The 22,330-nt window shown below is 42.5% G+C and overlaps 1 protein-coding gene across 2 annotated transcripts in view; it reads right to left on the bottom strand.

Moving 5' to 3' along the window:
- Nucleotides 1–12,690, bottom strand: part of ITGB1 (integrin subunit beta 1) — a 43,471-nt gene extending 30,781 nt beyond the window's left edge. Inside the window, exon 1 of one of the 2 annotated variants that reach the window (XM_032100246.1) lies at nt 12,341–12,690. In XM_032100246.1, coding sequence (XP_031956137.1) covers nt 12,341–12,349 — 9 coding nt within the window. In that variant the 5' untranslated portion in view covers nt 12,350–12,690. Of the gene's footprint in view, nt 1–5,641; nt 5,699–12,340 lie in introns of those variants that run through there. The other variant, XM_032100227.1, reaches the window with a different exon arrangement.
- Nucleotides 12,691–22,330: the final 9,640 nt, after the last annotated feature.

The raw sequence follows: 22,330 nt of genomic DNA, 5'->3' as shown, positions 1-22,330 counted from the left end.
ACTTCTTGAGGGACTCAAGTTAAAAGTGAATACAAGGACCTAAATACAAGGAACTAAAGGCAGCCAGGGAGCTTCTGGAAAGCCAGGAAAAGCCTAAGGAATGTAGACTTTTATGGAACACAGCAAACTTATTAAGGCAGGGTAAATTACATACCATGCCTTACTTCATTGTATTTATGTATGTGTTTCACTGTATTTCTCTAAGTGTTTTCACTAGAAAAATCTATTTATAATTTCTCTTAATGACAAACTCCTGCAATTGCCTGCACACTGAAATAATACTCATCACAAGCAAAAACAAGTGCCATAGCAAACTGTAAAGAAGGCTAGTGCTGCTAAAGCCCACTCAATTTATTCACAGAATATTCTGAGATGGAACGGACACACATGGATCACTGAAGTCCAGCTCCTGGCCCTGCACAGGACAGTCCAAGAAACACACCATGATTTGTCTTTTCATAGAAATATTTCTATTTCAGAACCCACACACGTCCAAATTTCATGCTGACGACGGTGACAGAAGGTGAAAAAATGGGAAAAAGATGCACAGGGGCAACTTGACGATATAGCTATTGACAAAGAGCCTTCAGCTTTCTAGTCAGGAAACCCCAAGTGCAACCTTGATCAATCTTCCCTTTGTTCTCATGCTTCTGGAGAGCACTGTGGTGCAGGCAGGACTAACATTGGTTAGTCAGCACCATTTTGAAGTAAGGACCTTTTTTCAACCAGTGTGTGTACACGCTGCTGTGCACAGTCAGTCTGTAATTCATGACTAGATCTTCACAGTACTACCATACCACAGGTCATTATTCATTTGAGAACACTACTTTGCTGTATTACTGATCCTTGTCCCTGGCTCGGTTATAACGCACACGAAGAGACTATTTGTATAACATCTTCTTGACCTGTTGAATCATAATATGAAGCCAAGATTCCACAGTTTAGGAGTTGATTTGGAAAGCATTTGAATGCTTGAAAGGCAGGTAGTACTGAGACACAGCTCACGAGAACAAGCAACCTGTGCATGATGACCACATATAGGAAACTGTTTAAGAGACAAGTCAGCTGCCCTTTCTCATGAAAATGTTCCTTTTCATTTCAGTATTTTTCCCAGGCAGTTATCCACAAACTGCAATTTATAGTGTCAACTCTGATAACTGTTTTGGAAAACTGTTTTGGAAAACTAGGCTAACAAACAGGTGTATTGTGCTTAATGTTCAACACTAAATCAGGAGAGAAATACAACTCTGCATGTTCTCCAGCAGAACACTGAGAGGCTTGCAGCTATATCTCATTAAAACATCAGCAATGTGCTTTAAGTATTGATTAGCACCTAGTTTAAACTAGAACATTTACACCTTTCTCTGAAAATCCAGTTTATAACTACTTCCTGCTCTAAATTCTACACTTCTCCAACTGTTGTGCTTATAAAATCCCATGTTGGTGCATCCTGCCCACAGAAACCTGGGATTCCTACAAGGACATTATGAAGCTCTTTGAACTTTAGAAAAGGACAAAACAATAAAACCTGTTCCTGTGCAGCTTATGTTGGTGTGCAAGCACCCTGCAGAGGCAGCACCTCTCCAAGCCTAAACCACTAACCCACCAAGGCCATTGCTACCGATACCGTGGTTGAAAGTGTTTGCTGCATCTACAGCACCTCTGTACATGCACACCTAGAAAGCTTCCTCTTTAAGGATAAATGTACAACGTGGACATGTGTCAATAAAAAAAGTAATTTTTTTCCCCTTAAAACTGTCACTGTCAAAAATATCCCTTTTCTATGCTCCTTCAGACATAAGTTTCCAATAGTTCAAGTACACCGCAACCTTACCGACTCAAAGCATGTTGTCTCCAGAAATGTTTAAGAATTATCACTGTACCCAATCTCACTGTTATCAGTAAGCATTTTTCTGTAACAAATATTTCAGTATTTTCATTATTACAAGCATCTCTTCACACAAATGTGAGTTAAACAGAATTTTAAGAATCTGTTGTTTCAGTACTTTTCAAATGCTTTTAGAACCATCAGTTGTTTTTGCCATAACTTAATTTCTTCTCTAGTCTAAATGTAACACCATTTTTTTTTTTTTGGTGGGAGAAAGTGTGAACTGAATATTTAACTTGCTTACATAGTTCTTTCCAGTCTACAAGACTTCTTGGCTAAGTTTAGCATTTCCATCACAGACAGATGACAATTAGGAATGCCACATAACGATTTAAGCCATTCTAGAAAACATGGGGGTCTGTTCCATGGGGTAGTATTAAATTCCTGCACACTCTGCACTACTTACTACTCCCATAAAGAGACTATTTAATTTTGTGCAACTTAAACCTCACGTTTATCCACACAGGGAAATAGAAAGTTTAGTTAAGCATATAAATATAGCTCTTACACAGCTGACTGTAAATGATGCTTCCGAGGCTGTATTGCCTCCATGACTGTCACAACATCTGGATAAACTTACTTTAATCCAAGCTTTTCTATTAAAAGAAAAGCAGAACAGAGGCAAGTATGTTCTTAAGTAAAAAGCTAGAGAATGTCAGTTAATACAATGTCTCACTTATCTATTTCTTTAAGAAAAAACAATTGCAAATGTGTTGCTGGCTATTGCCGCAGGTACTGCAGGAAGCCAGCAGCTGGCACACCGCAAAGAGCAAACTCAGCGGAAACTCGTCAGTCATTACATGGCAGAGTTCACCCACCAGGAGCTATCATTAACACTCAGGGTACAGTTTCAGCAGCCAAAACCCAGATGAAAGCTGAAAGGATCAGCAGTGCTGCAGCATCTCCAAAAAAGCAACCTCTGATCCTGCTCTACCCCTCAGGGACCTCCCCAACCTCTATCCCAAGTCAGCTCCACTTGGACCCTGAGATATCCCTTTCCCCTCCATGTCAAAAGCCACTTTCTGTAAGCCTCAGTGAAAAACAGACCTCCACAAGGGCAGACGAGTGCTGAAGAAACAGCTTCTAAGAAGGGGCAGGTGGCTGATGAACTGACTGCCCTTCAAAACTACACTGGGCTCTCTGCTGCTAAGCCAGCCTGAATTCAGGCTGTCACGGCCCAATCATCCTAAGCTGATCTTGGACAAATTGTTTATAAATGCTCTATAACACAGCCAGCCAGTTTGAAGAACTGTTCTGATTTTATTTTTACAGGTTATCAGAATAAATTAGTTGGCCAAAAAAATTAACACAAGCAAAGAACAAAATACTGAAGGATTTTAGGTCTGTTGTTGTTTGTTCATATTTTAATTCAGAATTTGAATGGCAAGCACATAAAATAATGTTTACAGATAGTATTCAAATATTTAACATCAAGTTTTAAAATATATTCACTATATATTCACTATTCAAACACAATTTAGAATGAGACTTGTACTGAAACAAATCTCGTCTTCAACATTCTTTTAATGCCAGGTAAGTGTCCAGAAAAATGATCATGCAGAAATAATAAAAAACTGGTCATCCCACAGAACTACATACAGCCTTATAAAACTGTATTGATGAGATCTTGAATATAATTTAATTCTATATATATTTAATCTTTCATACGTTTGTTGTACATTTTTGTGTACATAACTAATGATGATTATTAATTCAATGGCAGTGTAACTGGCTAGGCAGAAGCACAAACTGAAACAAACAGTGGACTTCATCCAGATTTTGACACAAGTTCGAGTACTTGCAAAAAGCTCACCAATCTCAGGAAAAAAATAACTTCAGCCTTAAAAGACTTAAAAAAACAAAAATCAAAACCACCCAGACTCATCACAAAGTACTTCCTAAAAAGCACTCCTGGCCTGAACAATCTGCGTATTCATACACTTCTGCTGCTTTCCAGAGCAGGATTTTAAACGTGGAGTCCACAGGCTGCTTCTAAAAGCACTGCAAAAGATAATAAAAGATGAGGTTTCTCATAGTAGCCAAGTACATCTACCAGTTTGCTACTAGTGAGCCCAGGAGACAGCTCAACTTCTCCAGACCCTTAAATTCCCCACTTTGCACCCTTCATTTTTCTGGTGCCAACTGTGGATGATACTTTCACCGCTTAGCTGAGCCAGTGGAACAAGCTGCGCAGTAACGCCTTCCTGAGTGATTTCTCACCTGATCTAGCAAGTTGAGATGGATTACTCAAGTCAGAAGAGCACTGAAGCAGGCACGAGCAGATGCTGTGAGGCTCCACAGCAGTTTATGCCAACTTACCTCCGGACTACCACAGTGCCACACGCTCTTGGTATGAGTTGCACATTTTCCCGTTCCTCCTCTGGCTCTAAAGCATGTCCTTTGCAATGCATGTGGTCTCCCAGCTGCAACAGCTGATCTAGCTGAAAATTCATTTTTTGCCAAGCTACTTCTCAACCAGAACAGTTATTTCAATAACTCAATGTACAGCCCTTTAACTTCCATTGCTGATGCAAGGAGAATGGCAAAACAGCACAGCTACAAGCAGGAGGGACAGTTGAGACCTACAGCTGGTATAAATTGCTGCAGAGCCACATTCCTATGAAAATTAAACACAATTTTAGTTGAATTCATGGTTCAAAAGCCACTGGAACATTTTACAAAATACGAAATTCAGGTAAATTTGAAAATCAATTGTCTGCTGCAGAGTTTTGAGTTATCACTAATGAGTGAGCTTTTTTTTTTTTAAACTCTGCAGAGACAGCATTAAAATTGCTTGCAGCTACAAGCAAAGGTTAATCATCTTAAATACAGATATTATTAATCTAGAAAGTGAAACTGCATTGTGAATTATGCACCAAAAAGAGGCAGTATCTGTGCAAACTCTTTTATTACTATCCAAACACTCTCCAAACTGGTCAGCTGGCAGTGGTAAAAATGCTGGCAGCAATCTTACACAGTATAGTTACTCCTTAAAGCTGAAGTTGAGTTTTTCACTGAAATGAGATATCTGTAACATGGCTGTATAACATTTTAGTCTAGCCTTTGAAGTTATGTAAACAACATGTGTAGTGGAGGGAGATAACACATACATAGGAAAAAATATTTATTGCTGTTTATTGATTTTATTATGCATTTTTAACAACCTATAGCTGATATGCACAGCATGTTCTTCCAAAAAAGGAAATTTGCTGTTTCCTTTTTTATGCTGAAGTCCACACCCAGGAAAAATTACACTGATGTTCTTGTACACTTATTTCTCACATTGATTTGTATTTGCATAGAAGTGACAAAAACAACACAAAAAAATCACTCCCCATTTTTGAACTGCACAGTAAAAGCAAAGAACAAATGTTATCTTCTAAAATGTTACACTTTCAGATGTTTTGGAAATGTATATAAGTTATATTCATATGTAACTGAAAGACAGATTTCTAATCTATTCTGACACAAAACAAGCAAACTGATAATTCAAAAACTGTCAAGCCTTGTATTTTATGCAGATGGGCTATAGCATGCCTTTCAGCTTTGGGACAATCACCACCTAGCATCACAAAGTGAGCACAATAGCATACCCAAAATACAATCTTGCAAAAGCACAAAAGGAACCTCTGAGAAGGTAATTCCTGACTTTATCCTAAGCCCACTAATTTCCTAATACACAAGAAAATAAAACATCAATGTAAGAAGAAAAAAGCCTGGCCAGAACATTGGCAGCACATCAACCTCGCTTACCCTGGCCAACCTTGCAGATGATGATAGCAAAGATTTCCTCATTTCTCTTTTTCATTAACAGAAGAGGGAGCATTTCACTTGCTGACTGGACAAGCACAAAGCCTTCAGCCACTCCGCTGTCAAAGATGTGGTAGAAATATGAGAAGTCACCCCCATACAAAATTTATTCCAAAGTTATCGATAACCAACTACTAAAATATGTCATCTTTTGACACCTGGGAGAATGCTTTTATTTAATACCAAAAAGATTATGTTCTTTGTATTTATCTACACTTCAGAAACAGGCCTTCCTCTTTGTTGTACTCATCTTTATACAAAACCTCTTTACCCAAGATCTGGAAAACCAGACAGCTGAAGGTCTAGGCAGAGCTTGGATGTTGCCAATTTAATTCTTAAGCAGCTGAATTTGCACAGGATGCTGGCCAAGCTACTAGAATGCCAGGTCCTTCAAATGACCTCCTGTGGTCCCCAATATGGTCCTGGACACTGGTTACCCTGCAGCTCACTGGGAGAGCATCTTCTGCTTTGTGGAAGATCATTCCCAGCAGGTCTTGCCAGCCTACAAGCACCCAGCCCTACAAGAGCAGATGAGGACAGATGAGATGGCCTCGTAGAGCAGCTTCCTGCACAAGGGGCAGATGTGACTCTTGGTGCCACTGCCCAAGGTTAGCACCATGTTAAGACACATTAAACTACAATTCCACCAAAGAAAATTAAGAAACACCCGAATGACAGCTTATCCCCCTTTCCCCCTTGCAGAATGGACACGTCCTTATCTCAGTATTTATTTCAAGGGCAAGATTATGCCAAACTACACATCCCAGTCTCAGGTTTCTTTTTCAGAGACCAAGTATGCATTGATATCCAAGATACTACCTTTGACTCATCACCATTTCCTAAGTGAAATACTGACTCCTCCTAAATTAATCTAATACAATTATTTTTCTTCTCTTTTAAATAACCACAAATCAGTCATCTTTGAATGAAGATAAATTCAGTGTTTCGGTTCAGCCCAATATATAATTACTGTTTTTCATACCACCACAAAGGATGAGAAAAGAAGAAAGATTTCTCTTTTTCCATTCAGCTTCCACATCAACAGTGCTTTTACGTGTACATCTATAAAGTTAAAAAAATTTTTATGAATAGCTATAACACAAAATTAATTACATGCAAGTACTTCTTTGTAGTGTAAATACTGCAGAGAAATTAATAGTTTAAAACAACAAGAATTCATACAAACAACAGCCCGTCTTCCTGCTTTTGCACTAGAATGTACCAAGAGCAGAAGTTAAAACTAAGTGAGTAAAAATCAGGACTAAGTTAAGCATAAGTAGGTGATCTCATACAAAACACGAAGGAGAAATAAGAGAATTACCAATATGATGCCAATCATTTGGGGGAGAAAATAACGGCATTAGATATTGTATATGTTGTAGTTTATGAGCGTTATAAAGATGAATCTGCACTTAAACGTGGTATTACAGATTAAAATTTTAGAGAAAGTGACTTTTATAGTCTAATGATTTGCTGACAAAATGTGAGAAATGCATTAATTTAACAAAGATTTGCAAAACGTTCTTCTGCGGTAGAAAGAAAGGAATGAAAAAGATGGTGAGAAAAGACCAGTATTTTCTTAGTTCTTACTAGCAATAACAAAAGTTAAGATTCCAGTCTCAGCTTTGTTACTCAAAACTTTCCCCTCTAATAAAACCACAAGAATACTAATGGTATTTGTTTTTGCTGTTGGAAAAGAAAAAAGGCACATGAAACTGCTTTTAAGACAGAAGGTATGTTTCATAACCCATTTTGCAGCTGACTGTAAAGAGAAATGAGAAAGATATAGCAAAAAAAAATCACTAATATATTTAATAGTCTCTGCTCAGTGACACCCCAAAGATAACTACACGTAGGAATTCTACCACCTTTTGCAAAAGAAAACGTTAATATTATAGTCTCATCAAGCTAATTCCCCTTCCATGTGCTTGGTTACATGCAAATTTTGTTAGAGAGACTTTACCATCTCTCTGAACATATCCAATCCATTAATGGCGGAATCCAATAGCCCAGGAATCCCACTAAACATTCTGATTAGTCTGTGAATAGAAAAGTAAGATAAGGTGGTTATTACAAAAATACAGGATGTTTAATAACAACAATCTGCTAAAGAGAGAACCCTTAGTTCTGAAAAAAGCAATCATATTATTTAGTGATGAATAAGGTGCCTAATGTCTCATTTTTCATTCACAGAAGTCAGAATTTTCATTTTCTGTGTAACATTCCCAATAGAAGCTGTTCAGCAAGCTTACATGTGTCTTGAATTGGGCTACAAACTCACGCAGCTAAAGCATACAACAATTTCTTACAGTGAAGCTGTCTATACTTTTTACTGGTACTTACACTAATAATCCACATGGTGGGAGAGAAAAAAGTTCAGAGAAAAAGTCTTCTCATAAATTTATTCTGACTTATGGTTTTAGGAGTTTAAGTTACTGGACCACACCTATGCAGGACAAATTAGAAAAGAAAAGGGAAAAAAAAGAAATAGAATTTGTCTTCCCATTTGTGGGTAAACACAAAAATGGCTTTGTAGGCTACCCCAGAAACTCCACAACCACAAAAACTGACAGATACTGGTCAATATTGTGGTCCCCTGTGGTTACCGAATGACAAGAAACATCATCCTTTTTAGAAAGTTGGCAACGCAATACACCACAGAGCAGAGAAGAGCAAGGAGGAACTACACAGAAAAAAGGAGAACGCATCTGCCACCATAAATAACAGTATTCATCAGCATTAGAACAATCCAACAAATTTTAGTTTTCTGACACAAAAGGAGCATTAAATCAGATGCAGATATTGTCAGTATCTGTCCAGGAGACAGAGCTGCAGAATTTGTTCATCTATTCATTTGTTCACAGATCTGTGATACCATCTCCCTCTTGAAAAGCAAACAAACATCCTCTTCAGAAAAAACAGCTAACTCTCCCCTACAACAAAAACTTATTGTCGTGTACAGCTTTGAGATGTGTTTGTCTAAAAAACATCCCTGCACACCTACGCCAGAGCAGAAGCCTGAGAAATCTTGAGTCTCTAACCAGCAACACTAGAACTGACAGCGAGAACGCGGCTGTTAGAACATATTCAAAGCAACACGAGTGGGGCAAGTGAAACAATTTGTAGAATCAGCAATGTAAAGACAGACGGGCAATGAGAGGCAGGAAAACAAACTGAACTCTTGAGTTTTCTGCTGCTGGGAGACAGGAAATTTTCTACTGGGCACACAGTATAGCAGCTGACTTAAAAATCTAGTCATAGGGGAATAGTACACATACTGGCAAGTACTTTTTAATGACACTTCCAAAATAAATCTAACTACATATTGCCTTAATTACATTTTTAAGATTGATTTAATTTATGTAATTGCTTTATGAGCTCTATCAATAGAAGCAGCTTAAAAGGCAAAGCAAGAAATAAGAAAAAAAAAGGCACTCCCAACAAGGATTCCCTCTCAGAGGCCTGACGGCAGCTCCTAAGAATTAAAAGGATGCTGAGGGGATTGGCCATCCTAAAAAAAAAGTTAGAAAAAATAAATCACTTGAAGTTCCAGAAAAGCAAAGGAGACGGAATAGGCTCTGCTACTCTAAAGCATGGGTTCTATTTTTTCTGGATCTATCTAATCAATATATTTTCCAAGTGCCACGTAAGGTGGCATGAGCAATTTTACAGCTAGTGATTAATATTGATTTAACTTAATTTGTGCAATGTTTCACTGATTACAATAGTCTGTCCTTACAAAAAACATTTAAAATGAATGAGGAGGAAGAGGAAGGTCAGCTGTACCAATGGCCAGCAAGCTGCATCCAGCCTTCCTCCACACAACCCACTCCCACACCACATGGGGAAGACCTACCAGAGAAGGTAGCACAGCTCACACATCCACCTCCGTGCAACAGTGCAAGCAAATGCTGCCACGAGGCACCTACGAGCAGGTCCACACTGAAGAAACCCAGGCCGCTGGACCACGTGCAGGAGGGGAACAACAGGGAATCCGCATGTCTGTCCACTGGAAAGGAGCCCGTTGCAGAACTACAGCCCTTGCTGATGACTTACTAAAAGGGTCCCTCAAGAGAAGGTACTTAATAGCCTGTTTGAGCAATCACAACCGCAGTACCTTGTTTCTGAAGGCAGCAGTACCAAGAACTGCAGCCAACCACCAAGGCTGTAGCAGACTGATGAGAGGCTGGGAGAACCACAAGCTAAGTGTTCATCACATCACTCAACTAAATCAAGACTGGGTGGAAAGGCAGGCAGGACAACAATTTACAAAAAACTGATGGGCACTCATACCAGCAGCAGCGAGGGAATAATATTCAGGGCAAGGGAGGCCACAGCACGTGTCCACCCCATGTGTGCACGGCTCTCCCCACGTTTGCCTTTCTGCTACTCAAGTTATCTACTTCCTGAGCTGCTGCTATAGCAAACAAGCTTTTTTTCAAATCTGAACTATAGCAGAGCTACCCAACTAGAGCTATAGAGAAGATCGTTTAGAGAGAGGAATGAAATAATGAATGAGGAAAAAAGAACAGCAGGAAAAGTTCTCAGACAGTTTTTTTTCAGCTTTGGGAATCACTTCCCAAAGGAAGTGGTATAAGGCTAAGAACTTGAGTCATTTAAAACACTCAAGACAAAACATTAAAATTCTGCAGCCACCATCAGAAATTCATGCATATTCTTAGAGAAACAAGCATCCTCCAAATTAGTCCTTCGCAAAAGGTGGGCTTTACTGGGAACATGGCACAGATCAGATCAATCTGAACACAGAGAGCAGAATGAGCTCCCTGGTTGCACCCACAAAGAACACCAGAGCTTTACCTGCTGACATTTCATTTTGAAATAAATATGGTTCATTTATCCTGTGGCTGGCAAACAGATACACCACTTACCAGCTCCAAACTTTGATTAAGGTAAGATTATGCATGCCTGTCAGCTTTTCACCTTTCAGCTGAACATCTTTGAAAAGGACAAAAAGTTGAAGGTGTTCACATCTAACTTGTCTTGTCTTGCCAACGTATTGCCAATGGCTTCACTGTTTTTGTAACCATTATAAATACAAGCCTTAGGCAAGCATTGCAAAATGCTACTTAATCATTTGCCAGAGGCAAGTAATATTTTTTGTGACAGGAGAATGAAATCATTGGTTTCATCACTGGGATGGATGTGGACAATGAATGTCTTTGCTACTCTTAGTCTTGTTTTAGTCTAATTTACATCTTTCTAGTAGTGTAATACTTCTTAAAAAACCCCCATACAAACAACCAAGAACAACAAAACCCCCTCACTACCACGTTGTCTCATTTCTCAAAACTATTTTTTCTTATGCTACCACCATCACCTACCAAATGATCTGTGCGCCAGGAATACAAGTTATTTAAATCTATTTCCACATAGATAAAGTCCTGCTTCATTTCAACACCTTACCACACAAGTAACATTAGCCATGAGTGGTTCCACTAATCTAAATGGAGACAATCCTTACTCCTAAAGGTTTGTGTATCTTGGCATGAACAGGACTGTAGCAGCAATGGCAAATTACCAGAAAAGTCAACATTTTCACCCAACAGCTATGTGCACATGTGTTGGCATGAAAGGACTGTTGTATTGTATTAAGGACAAATGAAGATGCAAACATAAATGCTTTTCAACTTTTTTTCATAAATAGTCACAAAGACTACCTGATGAGTCTAACAGGCAGTCAGATACTTATTCCATAAGATAAAGACATCGGACATGGGCCTAAACAGTGAGTCAGAATGAATTTCCCATCGCTTCATGTTTCCTTCTAACCACCAGTATATGAAGGCAGTAACAGGAGACAAAGCACTGAGCTACTGCTGTAAGATTTTTCAGAAGTCCCATGCGGGACATGGCATAGAGGCCTCAGATTCTTACTTCCATCGCGACACAAGTTTATAGCAAGCTATAGAGGCTCAGAGCCAGTTTGGACGGATCGAGCAGTCAAATGCTGCACTGCGACCATCCCGTCATTCAAACCGCACATACCCCCCTCTCAGTGCCCTCTCTCTCCAGACATGTGCAGTTCAAAACCCTGGGTACTCAAGTTCCTGCACTGCCTCACTCCTTTCGTTCCCATTCCTGTAACTCCAACGCCCGCTTCCCGCGGAAGGCATCTTCCCCTCCGGACGCCCACCCTCGCCCGCACTCCCAGGAAGCCGCCCGAAACTTTCCCAGCCGAGTGCTGCCCCTTCCCCGGGCACCGCCGGCGGGAGGCGGCGGCCGGCACACGGCGCGGCGGCCGGCACGGGCTCCGTCCCTCTCGGAAAAGAGGGCTCGGGGCGCTGCCCGGCCCCGAGCGGACAAAGGCCCGGCCGGACCCGGCGGCACGGGAGGCCCGAGGCCGCCGTCCCGCCGCCACAGGAAGCCGCAGGCTGGGCCCGACACCTTCCCGCCCACAGCGCCGGGCGGGCACGGCGGCGCCCCCTCCTCCGCCCGGGACCGGCGCCGAGGGACCCGCACACGGGGCGGCGGCAGCGCCCGGCGCGGGCGGCCGCGGGAAGCGGCGCTCGCAGCCCCGCACCACCCGCCGGAGCCCGCCCGAAGCACTAAGCCCCGGGGCGGCCACAGGCACCGCTCATCTCGCTCCCGGCCAGCTGCGACCCCCGCCCGTCCTCCCGTTACCTCGGCCATGGCTGCGGGCAGCGGGCGCGCTCCGGCCCGCCCGGCTCGCTGCGGCTCCCTCTGCCCCGGCGTCCTGGGCTGGGCTGGGCTGGGCGCGGCGGGACGCCCGGGCTCGCTCCTCGCTGGCTGCCCGCCGCCGCCTGCTCCGAGCTGCTGCGGGAGCCCGGCCCGCGGGGGAGGGGAGGGGAGGTCCGCACTCCGCCGCTTTACCCGCCCCGGAAACACATTCCTCCCCGCTGCCGTCAAGCGGGCCGGGGAGGCGTCTGCGGCGCGGCGGCAGGGACGGGAGAGCTGTGCTCGAGGCGGGGCTCGGTGCCCGCTTTTCTCCCGCTTCCATCCGTGCCGCCCGCCAGCGCCTTATTTGGCGGGGTTTGCCAGCGCCCCGGCCGCCGGGCACCAGCGCCGCAGCCCCGGGGCCGGGCCGGGCGCTGGGGCCGGGGCTTCGGCCGCCTCGCTCCCGCCGGTAGCGAAAGGCTGCTCGAGCCCTTTTCCAGAGCTGCGCCTTGTCCTGTTCCTGTTACTGGAGGGGAGCAGCTGCCCGGTTCCACGCACGGAGACAGCGGGGGATCTGGGCAGAGGGGGATCGCCCGTCCCTCTTGCTGGCAGCTGTTTCCAAAAGCGGTGGAAGTCACTAAAAGCGATGGGTGGGCTTATCGTGGTGCTAACGCACGCTCTAAGCTAAAAAGTGGGTCCCTCGGCCGGAGCCTGATGGTGGTCGGAGCATGCCTTTGGTATTTTAAAGTGCCCCTTAAAGCAGGTACTTGGGAAATTACCGAGTAAAAAAATTTTTAAAACGTGCCATTCGACACCTTTTTGAAGGTAGGGTGTTGGGAAGCACAAGCTATGAACTCACAGCTCAGAGCTCTAAGCACTGTGCCTTTATGTGTGGCTACTGGAGCTTGTGTCAGTTCTTGTTTTTGTATGGTTAACTAAGTAAGCAATGCTGCAACTTGTTAATAATTTTAATCACTTTTCTCCTGCTTGCTTTCTAGCTGCATTTTGAAATAAAAAAAGAATGATATTTCTACTTTACTGAAGCGTGGCCTGTGATTCAACCCCGTGTTCCACTTGGGCAGTGCAGTGGTTTAGGGTGCAGTCTCGTGACAGCTGTGTTAGCAGAAGCTTTTAATGCTGGTACAGCTGTAATTGCAAAACTGCTTTAGTGGTGTTGGAAAATGAGATTGAAATGACAGACTGCTGCTCCAAGCAGCTGCATCAAAAGCAACCACTGGACAAATGAAATGGCAGATAAATAACATTGACATTCAGAGATAAGGACAGCAGGGACTATGTATTTCAACAGGTAATTCAATATATAATACTAATACTGCCAGGAAATAAGAAAGCCACCAGAAAGCCAAAGTTTAAAAAATGGTAAAAATTAACGCTATGCAAAGTAAAAGCAAATGCCGCAGGGATAGTGATCTGCCAAAAATGTGGGAAATGTAAGTATTGGAAGATAAAAATTATATTTATCCAAGGTATTCTTCTCTGCTTCTTTATTGAAGGGGAAAAATAGTACATCTGGTGCTAATTACGACGAAGTTGTGGACTTGATCTCTGTATGGGCTATTCACTTTAAAAATGGACTCGATGATCCTTGTGGGTTCCTCATAACTCTGTGATTCTGTGATTTTTCCCAGAATATGCAAATAGTGAGCAGCCGTCCACAAAGAAGTGGTGGCAAAAATGCGCGACCGAGATTACTGGGGCTCTGAGGAGTAAATAAAAGTGCTCAACAGACTGGTTCAAGTACTACCCAGTGCTGTGCTCAGATCTTACTGTGTCGAGTAGCCAGGTGACACGATGTGAGTGAGGGGGGTGGAAAGAGCGTTGCGCCCGTCCCGATCGCGTCCTTGTCGGAGCAGCTCCGGGGGTGCCCCACAAACGCACTCGGACACACCCTGGCACCCCGGAGCTGGTGGGTACTCGCAGCCACCCACACACACAGAGCCGGACAGCTCCTGCAGCGTCGCCGGGGACAAAGAGGCGGGAGGGGTCCTTTGTATGGAGTTCTGAGGGGTTTATTGGGGTCCCCGCTCGAAGGGATCCAGGGACAAAGAACACAGAACACTGAGGGGTCCGGGGTTTTATCTGCAGCAGCACCGAGGGCAGGCAGAACATCAGGAACCTATCATCTGGGGGGCAGGGGGTGGAGAGGACGTGGGGTGACAGGATAGTGACCACTGGGGAAGGCGAGGGGTGGAACAAGGGGACCGGGAACCAGTGGGGTATTAAGGAAAGGAGAACTATCTAGAACATGGATTTAAAAGGGGTAAAAGGGGGTGGTCTTAGACCTCTGAGCCTGCCCACCAGTGGACCCCCACTGTTTTGGGGTCCTGAGGCTCCCTGGCCAATGCCGTGGTGGACTCAACCACTGCAACAGCCAGTGGCTGGCTATACTGAGCATTAGGAAATCGGCAGGAAAAAGTCTCCCAAATGGCTGAAAAAAAAAAAATCGCTGCATTATTTGTCTGTTTTCTGGACTCCCATGGAGAACACAGATGGGTATGAAAACCATTTGTTATTTTCCAACACTTCTGAAGTACTAAAGATGTCAGAAAAACAAGTGATGGAGGTGTCTGAGCCAGTAGACACAATTGTAGAGGATGTCAAAATGTTTACTGTAGTGTCTCTATGCTGCAGTGTACATGACATCTGGGAGAGCGAGTAAACAGTTTTGCACAAGAGGGCTCAAGAAAAGACAGGATTTTCATGGATTGAGTGGGAAGCTGGGAAGTGTTTGGTTCACTGTTAGCTTACCTTGCAGATGCAGTTTTATTACAACTTTTACAGGAACATCCAAAAAAATTCCAAACCAGGTCTTGGTGTGTCCAGTGTTGCCTATGTAAAGAAGCCAGCTCTGGAACTCAGGGGTGTCCAGCTGCAGCTCCAGGGCTGGGGCTGAGTATCCCTGTGCCAGGCAGCTATACTGCAATACCTCCCAGTGCCTGGCTGGAAACCTCTGGGGTGAGGGGTCAGTGGTGTGCCTCAGGAGCCACTGCCTCCAGAGAAGCAGGAACTGGATGGTAGGGGAAGCTGCAGCAGCTCCTAACCAGTTATCAGGGTATTTCCTTGGCTGCAGTTTCCCATTTGCCACATGTTGCTGCCAAGCCGCTGAACTCTGAGTTACTAAAGCTCAGCTGGGGAGCGCTCACCCTTTTCTCCAGCATCTACTCCGCTCCTGCAGCTTGCAGAGGGTTTAGAGGGTTGATATTTTTCAACTGGGGCCTCAGTGACAACAAACACAGGAGTGCCATGGTTTGCACTTTAATCCCCAAATGCAAATGCCTCCCATCACGGCACCCATTAAGCAACTTCGTAATCTGACCAGCGATTAACCCTTCCACCTTTACTTCTTCATACTGTACTAGATATCTCACCCACCCCTGCCCCAGGGAGTGGTAATTTATCTGTACTGCTCCACTTTCCCAACAAACTTGGTTACTGACAGCAGAGTACTTTCCCTTTCCACCTCTCTTCTTTCCCCGCCTCTTCAAAATGCTCCTGCCCTACTTAAGATATTTTTCCTTTCCAAACTAAAGGAAACCAAACTATAAACCTGACGTAAAAAATCATGGTCTAATCACAAAAGATAGATAAAGGATGGGAGAGAAAACAGAAAGTCAAAATGATTTTCCCAAGGATAGCAATGGAGCCAGGAAAAGAAAGCAGATCTCCTGGGAACACATCAGACTGCAGCCACCTGGGTTGAGCTGGCTGCGAGAGCACCCAGTTTTCCTGGCCTGACCTTGGAGCAGAGCAGCAGCAGCTGCAGCCGCTGTTTTATTCCAGCAGCAGCTGTGCAGTTGCCAAGGGGCACAGTAAGCACTGAGACCTCTCTGGCAGCTGGTCAGCACTGGGCTCTGGCTTCCAGTGTGGAGGATGGAGATGTTAGGGCTTGGACCCAAGATTAATACAGAAAGTATTATTAGAAGGGTCACTTAGAACAGGAAGTGATGGTGCTAAATGGTTGTGGTAATTGCTTTTGATAACAGCCTCTGTTTGTCCCCTCATGAGGAATGAGCAACACTTCTCTGGAGACAGGCAGGGAACAAGTCCGGCAGCTTGTCAGCCATGTACAGTGTGCCCATGATATGGAGTGCTTGCTGTGTTTGTGCTGGAGCCAGGTTCTCCTGCCCCACACAAGGAGTGAAGTGAGTCACAAATGTTCAGCCGGGAGATTGCTGTAGATTGTATCCTGCGGGCAAAGGTTTGCTCTACAGGATTGTCTGCCTGCTGTTCGCGGGAGCAATGTGCGGCACTCAGGCGCAATAAAGCTGATATATTAACACCTGGTTTATGATCAACGCTTAGATCTCTGCTTTGTTCAATCAACAGTCCTGTGTCTAACATGAGCCTGAAAAGGTCAGAGTCCAGCAAGCCCTTCCTTCAGCTCACCAGTGTTTAAAATGCAGCTTGTCCTCTTTTGGCAGTCAGTCAAGGAGAAAGGAAAGGTCACAAGAGCATATGGCCCTTCTGGTGGGACTGTGCCCTTGCTGGCACAGGCACAGAGGCTGGGGTAGAGGGGCTGGGGGACAGCTTTTGTTACAGCTGCACTGTGCCTTCTGATCTTTCCTCTGACTCTTTCTGCACTTCCTTTAGCTGAGGAGCTGCTCTCTCCTCTGTGCAGTTTGGATAGGCTGAGCTGTTGCTGTTGCAATCCCTGCTGCCATTAGCATACACATTCCTTCTTGTTTGTCACATGGATTTATATCTTCCAAAGCACTTTTGTGGGGCTCCTATGTCATTGTGAAGATCATTTGTTTTGTGCAGAAATTCTATAAGATACTTTGGTTCTCAATAAGCAAGGCAGGAATGTTTTTTCATCCTTAGGAATGAACCACAGGTTCCCCCAGTGTTCCAAAGTAAGGAAGCGAGCAGGAGTTAAATGAAGAGAATAAAGTCTTTGAGATTTATGTTCAAACACTCATGCTCATGATAACACAGAGCAGAGAACTTCTGCACCAGCTCCTTATGTTGCTTGTAATGAAGCATGTTTTCTAGAGAACTAGATTTAAAAACTTCAGGTTTGAAGATATTTTAGTGTTTAATTACCCAAGAAAAGGTGCCTATGGGAGATTAAAAATATCCCCAAAGGATGATAATTCTGAATGCACAATAAGTTTTTGAGATTCAGCACTTAGTTAATTCTTACCATGTGCTGCTTCTATTCTGTGAGACTCTTGAGATCACATGCCTACATATTCTGTTCCCTCCTTCTCAGGGGATTCCCACTGTTTAGACAAGCAGCTTATGCTCATTTGGGGGAAAAAATGAATTCCACTGCCCCCAAAGAAATGTGCAAGGAAGATTGCAAGAGCTTTCTTTGAAGAATTCTTCTGCTTCGGTTTTGCCCAGAGGGACATCCTGCAACATTTTAAGCTCAATGCAGTAGTTATAAAATTCCTGAAATTTAGACTTTTGCAGAGGAGAGGAAGGATAGAAATGAGAAAGGAGGATTTTGATATCATCAGCTACAGAAAAAGTAGGAGATGGTCACAGTCTACTAGTAATGAGAATCTGTCATGAGAGCGGGAGCAAGGACAGATTTCGTATTCATTGATATTTAGGGGAAAGAGGAGCTATGTGGAAAACAGAATATTTTAAGCAAGACCAGTAGGCAAGAAAAAGGACAAAAATAGTCTGAAGGAAATAAATAGTATTGGTACCACTGGGAAATGAGATTTGGACAAATAGAATCATGATTGTATAAGGTGATTGGCTGGTCTAGTAGAAAACAATGGCAAAAAAGGCAGAACAGAACATTTTTCTAAAACTATTTCTGTCAAGTAGAAGAGTCCTATATTGAGATTGTTTTGAAACCCCAGATTTAACCTCCCCATTACTACACACCTGAAAATTATTTTCATAATTGTGTTTTTTCAAATAATTTGTTTCATTGGCTTTTTAAATTTTTTTTTTCTTAGGCTCATATCTAAAATGCTTTGGGAGTAATGATGTTTGGATGAAGATGCCAGAGATTTACAGCCAAAATCTTTCTCTTGTGCACTCCCAATGATCCCCATATGATGCCATCTTTCTAGAACAAGTGTCATCAATTTTCATTTTCTTAAGAGGTTATGTCTGGATGTTAATAGCAGTTTTGATTGAGTATTGATTTATCCCACTACCTTGTCCTCTATGCAGAGTCTAATACAAAGCAATTCTGACTTTCTGTTGTCTGTTCAACCAGCTTTTCTTCCCTTCTTTATGATTCTGGCAGCAGTTGCAATTATTTTGCAGCAGTAAGCTGTGTAACTCACAGGACTCAATCAAGCAAAGAATTGAGTTTGTCAGTCTACAGATGCAGGCTCTTAAGTGAAATTCATCATCTGGCAGGGAGTATTGTAGTTTGCTAGTATCCTTGGCAGTAGGATATTCTGGCCACAGCTGACATTGTATTTAATAAAACAAAGTCCTGATTTTAGCTGGGTGTAATGAACCAAGAAGGAGTGGAAGTGAAAAGATAGTTGTTGATGAACTTATATACAACAGAGAGATTCTCAAGCAATTTTGAGAAAAGCTCAAAAAGAACAAGGTTGAACATTGCAAGGAGGTGAGTTGATTCCTCTAGTACACGTTAAAAATATATTTTAAAGTTATTATGATTCTGATGTTCATGTAGGCCATCCTGGATGTCCCATTTCTCAGGTAGTAGGAAGGCATTTGGCTTTCAGCCTTTTGCCTCAGCTTACTCGGGATCTGTGGTATTTTCTGTAACCACATACTTGAGTATGTGGCATTGGCTTTCTGCTGTAGCTGAGGTTTAGCTAAAATTAAACTGTCTTCAGACTAGTAAACATGAATCTTAATTCTCTTTGCTTGTCTGGTATCTGTATCACAAAAAATCTTGTACCATATATGATCCATCCTCCATCTTACCCTGTCCTTCCTTTTTATTCTCCCCATTTTCCTCTGTGATCCTTCAAATTTTCTCATCTGCTTTGAACAGTACTCTTTTTCTGGTCTGCAGTGTGGGCTCAGGGCTGTTCCTTTTGCCAGTAGCACCTACACCCTTGTGCTTGCACATTCCTGCTGCATTGGTCTGTCCCCAATTCCCATTCAGAAAAGATGAATTCCAAGAGCTGTCGAGTCACATCTTGTCCTTTGAAAATGAACATGCAGGTTCCAAGAAAACTCTGCCAAGCTACTTTCCAGATTGGAGTCTGCATGCTATAAACAAAGCTTTGGAAAATGTCAAATCCTAGTTTCTATCAAATATACGTGTCCAGTCTCATAAAGTTGCCCAATTTACAAAGCTATGTCATAAGAAAGGTCAGGGATGCCTCTAATGGCTTTAAGACCTTTGCCCTGAGGATGGGAGGTTGCAGGAATTACTTTAACTTAATTTTTTGTATCTTAGTTTTACACCATTGAAAATGGCAGGTCTGTTTATTTTCCAAAGGAAAACCCACGACTTCAGGAAAATTATTTTCTTACATGTCTTCAGCCTGATGCATAAGTGTAGCAAAGCTGTATAATAGATAAAATGAGCTTATGAACAGAAATTTGGCCTTGCCTGAAGGCAGTAATACTTACACATTAGTTTTGTAGGTTTGCAGGGATATTGCTGGAGTCATATTAATAAATATCCTAGAACTGAGCTTTGTAAAAAGCTGTAAAATGAAAAGAAGATGCTGTTCAATTTAAATATTTCTCATAGATGACATAGCTCTGAAATAACATATAAATCCTAAATTAAAATTGGTCTGTGCTGTCATTTTGTTGTCTAAGCAGATCAGAGTAAGTTTAAAAGCCATGATCAATAGTATATATTAAGTTAGCTTTGAAACATGTCCATTTTGATAGTTTATCTTTTGACAGCATAAGTCTTTTTAAAAAAAATGTAGCATTTTTGTCCAAACCCCCCTCCTTTTAGTGTTGTTTTTTTTTAAATGAAAACATCATAAAAGGCTAACACTTCATTTTAAATTAATTTACTTTCTTTTATTATTTTTCAAATATCAAAGCAGAAATGTTTTACTGGTGTAAATATTTATTTGTGCATTATAAAACTGTTCTGCAAGGAGTCCTCCACAACAGACCTGCTATGCTCAGCCACTGGATTCTCAACTTGGTAAAGTTAAGAGCTACTCTTCATCTCGGCTGGTTTCCATAGCTCCACCGGACCCACTGCTATTGACAAAGAACCCCAGCCCGTGATCCATCCTGCAAGCAGCCAGCACCAAACCTTCCCTGAGATCTGTCTCAGCCAGAGGCAGCTCATTAGATCCTGGGCTGATAGCAGCCAGTGGACAGAGTGATTCATGCTGCCTGAAGTGCTTGAAAAGTCTTGCATCTCTCTTTCTCGACTGTAACAACCAGTTTGTACTTGGCACTTAACTTTCCATGGGCGAAGTGAAGTGTGGAGAGCCCTCCCTCCCTTTTATGTTCCACAGTTGTGGATACTGGATCTGAGTACCGGAGAAATGTGTGCGTGCCCAGTGCAAGCAGTTGCAGGAAGCTGTGAGCTCTCTGCTAAGTAGATTAGAGACTGTAACCACGTCCTGAAGTTTCATAAACTTCTTACTCAGTTCTTATTCAGTTCTCAGTACTCTCTGTGAAACATTTCCACTTAGTCACTGGCTATTCAGCACAAATGATTGATCAGAAACATTCCTCTAATGTAAATCAGCCTTATCATGTTTAAACACAAATATAGCTTCTACCAGCCAGGATGCTATGCATACTGGGAGTGGGAGGGATGCAAACAGCTGGAAGCATTCCCTGTTTACTGAATCTACATTGCCATAGCGCTGCTTTGCGGAGTTGGAGAATTGCTGTGCAGAAGGAGCAGTTCATGAAGAGTTTAAAATAGTTTGGCCTCAAGAGCACATGCTTTGCTTTCCATTTTATACTTTGATTTCAGTCCTCTGTTTGGGCTAAAAATAAGGAGACAGAAATGTTAAGTATACTGGTATTTTATTTATTCCACTAATTTCACTGCCATCTTACAGTAGAGAATACCTTCCCGCCAAATACTTGTTTCACATTTCAGAGATTTCTCTCATGCTGCCAGGAGATGTATTTTCTGACTTTGAAAGTACCATAAAAGTACAGTGGACTGACTCAAGCTGACTCATGGTTGGGGCAGATGATGCCTACAACTCAGCTGATTCTGGATAGCATCACGGGTTATTTATACAACATGTTTAAGGCTTTCAAGTGACTTGTTTATTCTTCCTTATTTAAAATTTAATTTTATACCAGGCAGGCCTTGGGTATTTCTGTAACAATTTTATCTGCTACACCTCATCCTTTTAGTGGAGGTAAGCTGAATATAAGTGGTGTCACTTTTGTTTGGAGGCTTTTTTATTTTGTGTTGGGAAAGGATGGGACTGAAGTGAAAATGAAGGTTGTAATTTTTGTTATCTGGACATTTTTGTTTTAGTCATACTCTCAGCCTTGACTTCCAAGTGCAAACAGGAACTTGAGTCACTTGTGGGAAAAGGTGCAGACTTGCTTGTGTCACTTACCTGCAGTGGAAGGTTTGTCCTTTGCTCTTATTCACATATTGAAGTAAAACCAAATGACACACCACTGATAAATCCATATACTGAGCTACTTGTATCACCTTACTTTCTTTATCTTACTGGACTTACTGTCTTAAGAGCACTGTGGTATTTCTGGAAATAAGCTTTTTTCCTGGAATACCGGAAAGTGAGCTAATGTAAAAGATATCTTTTTTTTCACTAGGTCATTTTAATAATTTTATCTTCTCATGTAAATCATTGAATCACCTACTAAAAGAAATGCTCAGTTATAATTTATGTCTCAAAGAAAATCCCAGAATGATTGTATTAAATATCTTGCTGTATGTCAGAGGAGATCTCATCCACCAACTACACAATATGCAGTTAATTTCTCATGGCACTCTCATGTGGTATTTAGGGTTTCATATCCTTAAGCTTATATTCAGGGATAGAGTGTCCCCTCAATGACACAGAGCACTCTCCTGGCTGAGGAAGAAATGTGAATTCTTGTGTC

This window comes from Corvus moneduloides, chromosome 1 (assembly GCF_009650955.1).
Source record: "Corvus moneduloides isolate bCorMon1 chromosome 1, bCorMon1.pri, whole genome shotgun sequence".
NCBI classification, from domain to species: Eukaryota; Metazoa; Chordata; class Aves; order Passeriformes; family Corvidae; genus Corvus; species Corvus moneduloides.
This window is presented reverse-complemented; position numbering and strand designations above follow the sequence as displayed.